This window comes from Halyomorpha halys, unplaced genomic scaffold (genome assembly GCF_000696795.3).
Source record: "Halyomorpha halys isolate HHAL.00 unplaced genomic scaffold, Hhal_1.1 Scaffold1457.1, whole genome shotgun sequence".
NCBI lineage: Eukaryota > Metazoa > Arthropoda > Insecta > Hemiptera > Pentatomidae > Halyomorpha > Halyomorpha halys.
In genome coordinates this window covers 124,817-130,528 of record NW_027115918.1, presented here as the reverse complement: position 1 = coordinate 130,528, position 5,712 = coordinate 124,817, and the positions used below count along the sequence as shown (strand labels likewise).

General features: G+C 33.0%; 1 protein-coding gene across 1 annotated transcript in view; it reads right to left on the bottom strand.

Moving 5' to 3' along the window:
- Window positions 1-5,712, bottom strand: part of LOC106689758 (ras-related protein Rab-37) — a gene marked incomplete at its 5' end in the record, with an annotated part of 31,689 nt that overhangs the window by 25,179 nt on the left and 798 nt on the right. Inside the window, 1 exon segment of the mRNA XM_067052905.1 lies at window positions 4,226-4,336. Coding sequence (XP_066909006.1) covers window positions 4,226-4,336 — 111 coding nt within the window.

Genomic DNA, 5,712 nt, shown 5'->3' with positions numbered 1-5,712 from the left:
TTTTATGAAATGTTGCTTTTTAAAAAGCTATATCTCGAAAAGTATTTAACGTAAATAACTCTATTAGGGCTCATATTTTAGCAGATTTACTCTTCTTTAAATGATGTTCGGTTAGGTTTCTTGTGTTGTTCCTACTTTTTAAGATATAGAGCTCCGAATGAAAAATTAGTTTTTTTTTTTATCGTTTTGAAACAACCACCATTTTTTATTCCCCGTACCTATACTTGGCAGACTCATGCATTTTGGCAAGTAATTATACATGGTTTTTATTGAAGTAATCAAAAATTGGGGTGATATAACTACCTTTTTTTCCTCTTGGGCTCTTGTACTATTATGTTTCAACCTCTCGACCTGTTATATAATACATAATTACCTTGCCGACAAGATCACATGGCTCACTGATGGAGTGGCGGTGTACCCTGGGGGCAGGAGTGGTCCCCCCATTGGAGTAGTTGTGGTGGTGGTGCTGGTGGCTGTATTGGCTCCATTGTGGCAGCGATCGTCTCTCGTACCTCTCACTCATCCTCCATCACTCTAGTCACCAATATGTGTCGTGTCACTCTTGTTCAACATCTCCACTACTCACTAGTAAATATAATAGTAATATCTGAAAATAATGTTGTCCATTTACCAAAGGGTCGTGTATTCTTTAATGTAGCAATTTCTTGAAAACAAACACTCTCAAAACTTCATACAGATTTTATTTATGATTTGGGTAACGTTTCTCACCACCTAATGTCAATTTTCAAATTCCCTAAAATCAAATATTAAATACTGTTTTTCAAGAAATTTATATAAATCTTTTTACTTAATAACAACCTATTTTGTAACGACAACGACCATGGTCCTGTTTTATAATAATGTACAAGCTAATACTATTAGTCTTGTTGATTAAACTTAATACAATTACTCAGACTTGTACAATAGTAACTTGTACTTTAGTACTTTTTAACAAATATCACTAATAGTCCTCCCTATTATGAAAGTATTAGTGTAATTATCACGTTGTTTCCACACTTGTCTTATGAACCAATATCAATGACCCAATAGCTTTCATATCTTATTTCCCAAACTTATCTCCAACAGATATCTTGCTATGTACTACTTTGAGATTTAATCGGGATGCCAGGATAATCGCTGAAGGCAATTATCCAATTAATTAATTATTATTAATAATTAATTAATTAAAGTCCTAAAAAACTATTATTATGATTGGATTCCTCTCCAAAGGCTTGTTTTGTTTACCAGTTAATCAGTTACTGAATATCTTTGTTTCATAAAATATTGTTACCAGGATACATTAGGAAATAGTAAAAATTATACATAGGTATATGAAGTACAGAAAGGAACAATGCATATATTTATACTTGACAGTTCGGAGAAAATTACATGAATATCACAATATCGGGGAATATTATAATGACTTAGAGAAATGATTTAGATCGTTTGTTTGCCATAAAATATTATCTTACAACTATTTACCAAAATCGGCGGATGTGGATGATGTAGGTGGGATGGACTGGTTGTCATCTGTTCCTTCTCTTCGAATCCTGTATTTCTTCCTCTCTCGTCTCTGTCTTTCTCTTCAATGCCCCCCTTTTCCTGGTCTCGTTACCCTACTCCTTTTCTCCCACTTCCCTTTTAGGGTTTTACCTTATTTTTAAATCTCCTTCCTCATTGGTCATCGGTGACCGAACGCTCCCGAGGTAGGTGTCCCCCACCTCAGGCCCGAGGGTTGGTGAGAAAGTTTGACAAGTCCAGGAAGGGCCTGGACCTGCCTTATTTGATTCTGGTCTCTTTAACACATAAAGGTTAGCCAATCTAATTTTCTCAGGGGACTCTGGTAATGTGGCAAACTTAACACAGATGTTTTCATATCCGGGGACGTCCTAAAAGATTCCAGAAGGATACCCTGACCAGGTATAGGGGCAGATGACGAAACACATCTTAATAATACCCAGGATTGTCAAAAGGTCAATACATATCAATCTTACTTTTTGGAGATTTGGACTCCTTAAAAGAAAAAGATTCTGAGGTCAAAAACGCATTTTATAACTTCATTTCTTTACAAAATTCTAGGTTTTTCAGTCCTGAGATTAAAAAGTTGATAACACGTTGGAGAAAATGAATAGAAGATGAGGGAAATATTTTGATTTATACAGTTTTCTTTCTAAATAACATTTCCTGTGAAAGTGTCATTTGATATGGAACGAACCAATATTATCCTAATATTTTTTATTATATAATCCAAAGAAAAAATTGCCTCATTACATACGAATGAAGTGATGATATTTTATAGTTTTTATTAAAAAAAAAATGTTGACAGAATTTAACGTATGATTTAAGTGGTTGGATTTGAAGATGGTCAATATGAGGTCCGAAGTGTTTCATCAATTCATGAATAAAAGATTTATGAGGCTTTATAGGGTGTTTGCATCCCCCGAAATTGCTACATTGTTGCTACATAGTAATATCAAATATAACTGTGTAGAAGTTCAATCTGAAAATAAAAATTTATTAGAACAGTAGGATTCATTGTATTTAATGAAATAATTAACGCACCAAAAGAATTATTAGTCTGGTTAACTGCGTAAATATTATGTTTATTGTGCATCCGAGAAGTACTTCGTTTCAGAGATTCAGAAAGACCTCTGAGGATGCAGAAGTTCAGTAAAGTTGTAAGTTAGCTTAGAGGTAATTGTAAATTAGTAAGAGTATTCATCAACCTTTAGTTTAACATGTTAAATGGTGGAATATTTCCTTCTTTAGCATGTTAAAACGATATGACTTTTAAAACGTTCGAAAGCCTGTTAATAGCTCTGCTAAATGGAAGAATGGTTCCTTAGTTAGCATGTTAAAACATTTAACACGGTCGAAAGTCTGTTAATAATAATAATAATAATAACCTTTATTTATTCTGGGATTGATCCCTTTAGAATAATTTACATGCGTCAAAATTAGGCTTTAGAGCCTTAGAGTAAATTACAAAATAGAGATGAAAAATACCATAAACTACTTTATAGCTCATTAAACTAACTTTAATTTGAGTGCTATGTCACAACAAAAATGGCGGCGATCTCAACTGGCCTATTGTGTGACGTCATTCTCCATTTAACAGACCAAGTAACAGACTCTCAGCCATGTTAAATGTTATTTCGTTTTACCACGGTGAAAGAAGGCAATTTTTTTCGATTTAACATGAGTTTTCCCATTTAACACGCTTTAACATGTTAAACCAAAGATCATGAATACCCCTATAATTACGTCTGGAATGTTAAGGCAACTTTTTCCGACTTCGAGCGGAAGTGCTACTCTGTCGAATCGATTTTCAACATTTTCTCGATCTATTTTAAAAGCGGGCCAATATTGATTTTTAACTCAGAATATCAATGAAAAACGAAAACATCTTTATACCTTATCCCAATTAAAATAGTTTAACAGGGCATAAATGCCAAATTTATGAAAAAAATCTTTTGTATATTTGAGATAATTAACCTTTTGAATTGTTAACAATTATAAAAATGTATAAATAAGAACCGTTAAATAATTTAATAATCAACTAAAGAAGAAAATGGAGAAACAGACACAGTAGTTTAGAGACTGAATGAATATTTCTGATAACTTTTTAATTCGTATTTCCGTATAATATAATATATCAAAGACTTTTACTGGAAGCAGTCTATATCTTTTTGTCTGAATAATCTTCTAAGGAAATTGGATGCCTTAATCCAAATGCTTCCAAGTTTATATTATCCCTTTATTTTCCTGGTATAAAAGAAACACGTATATCCTGAAACTCTTGTTTTTTAGTATTAAATTTCTTCTTTTTTTCTGATATATTTCTTTATCTGGAATATATTTAATTTAAAATATTTAAACCTGATATAGATTTTATATTTCAATATAAAGGAATCTCTATAAATATATAAGCGAGGGTAAACTAAAGCCATCGAATATAATTGAACGTAAATTTAAGAAGGTTGATAAATAGGATTAATATTAGAAGAAATTAATTCATAAATGTATTTAAAAATATTATCAATATACCTGCAAAATTACAATAAGACTTTTTATTCTAAGATAGTTTGCAAACGTGATATAATTTGTTTTACAAATGAAATATAATTGTTGAAGAATTAACATATATATCTAACTAAATGAATGATAAAGATTTTTATTAATATAAAAATATGTAACTTTAAAATTTAATTGTTATAAAACTTACGCGAAAATCTATTCCTACGGTTGATATGAAATTTCCAGATAGAAAAAGATTGTCTCTGAACCTAACCAATATACACGTCTTGCCAACACCAGAATCACCAAGCAGCATCACCTATAAAATAAAACAAAATATTGATCATATACATAATATAGAATTAGGATGAAACAGGAACCTGTACGATATTTAACATGATATCATGTTAACTATTTTAGTATAATTATTATTTTTATACTATAGCTCTTTTTTTTTTTTTCTTTTTTTTAAGATCAGTGATGTAGGCTGGAAATATTCCCTTTGGGGTGTTATAAAATGACATTTTTCTTGGCTGAAAAGATTCTCAAAAAGTGGGGATTTATAAAAATCAAATTTTGTCGCTTTTAAATGGTTCAGATTACTTACACTTAAAGTATTTCATTTAGAAAACAGATTACTTTTGATCCTTTATCTCAAGCTTCTTTATTTTTCTTCAAAATTTGGACCTTGAGAACATTCATCATCATCATCATTGACATTATTGATCTTAATTCGATGTATCGAAGGTACGATCAACCGGCCACCTCTCTATTTACCACTTGAACCATTACGGGTCAACCTGGTATGACCTAACTGCCGAGACGTGAACCATTACAGTCTTCAGCAAAAATATCTTCACATGTATTTGTAATAAATGTGTAAATACTTTAACTTCATTTGTGTATAACCATTCATTAGAATATATTGTTATTTTCATTAATGTATTATTAGATTGTATAAAACATTAATTGTGATGCTCTACGCATCGGCACTTTCGAAAGCTGATGAAAGGTATCTCCAAACGTTTGAGAGAAAGGTACTTTGACACATCTACGGCCCAGGTTCAGCTTGGAGAAGACGCACAAATAGGGAAGTCTTCTTGTTAATTAGTGAGCCTGATGTTGGAAAGATTGTGAGAATTGGTAGGCTGCGCTGGGCAGGATGGGGACTGATGAGATCCATAATAAACTCTTCAATGAGCGCCTACATGGAACACGGCCGAGGGCCCACCCGAAGCTTCGATGGTTAGATGGTGTTAAAGAGGATTCAAGGACCCTGCTCAGAGTGAGGAATTGGAGAGCAGCTGGACTTAACAGATTAAACTGGTAGAAGCTGCTTGAGGAGGCCAGGACCCAGTAATGGGTTGTCGCGCCAATTGATGATGATGATGATGATTAATAGAAAAAATAAAGATAGGATCTTTTAATCCACCGAAAGCTAACATCTAAGAAGTAGCATCTCTCGATGACGATTTTAAACCCTCAAGTTTTACCATCGCAATCTCAGCAAGCAGCATTGGAAACAGATGAATGGTTATCCAGTGGTTCAAAGTGATGGTTATACAGATTAAAGAAAAGATAAAGAAAGAAGCTGGCAGGAAAAGTGAAGCCAAAAAGGCGGGCCTTATGATGCACCCAGAGGTGGGGTAGACAAGTTGGGAAAAGGCGGGCCTTATGATGGACCCAGGGGCGGGG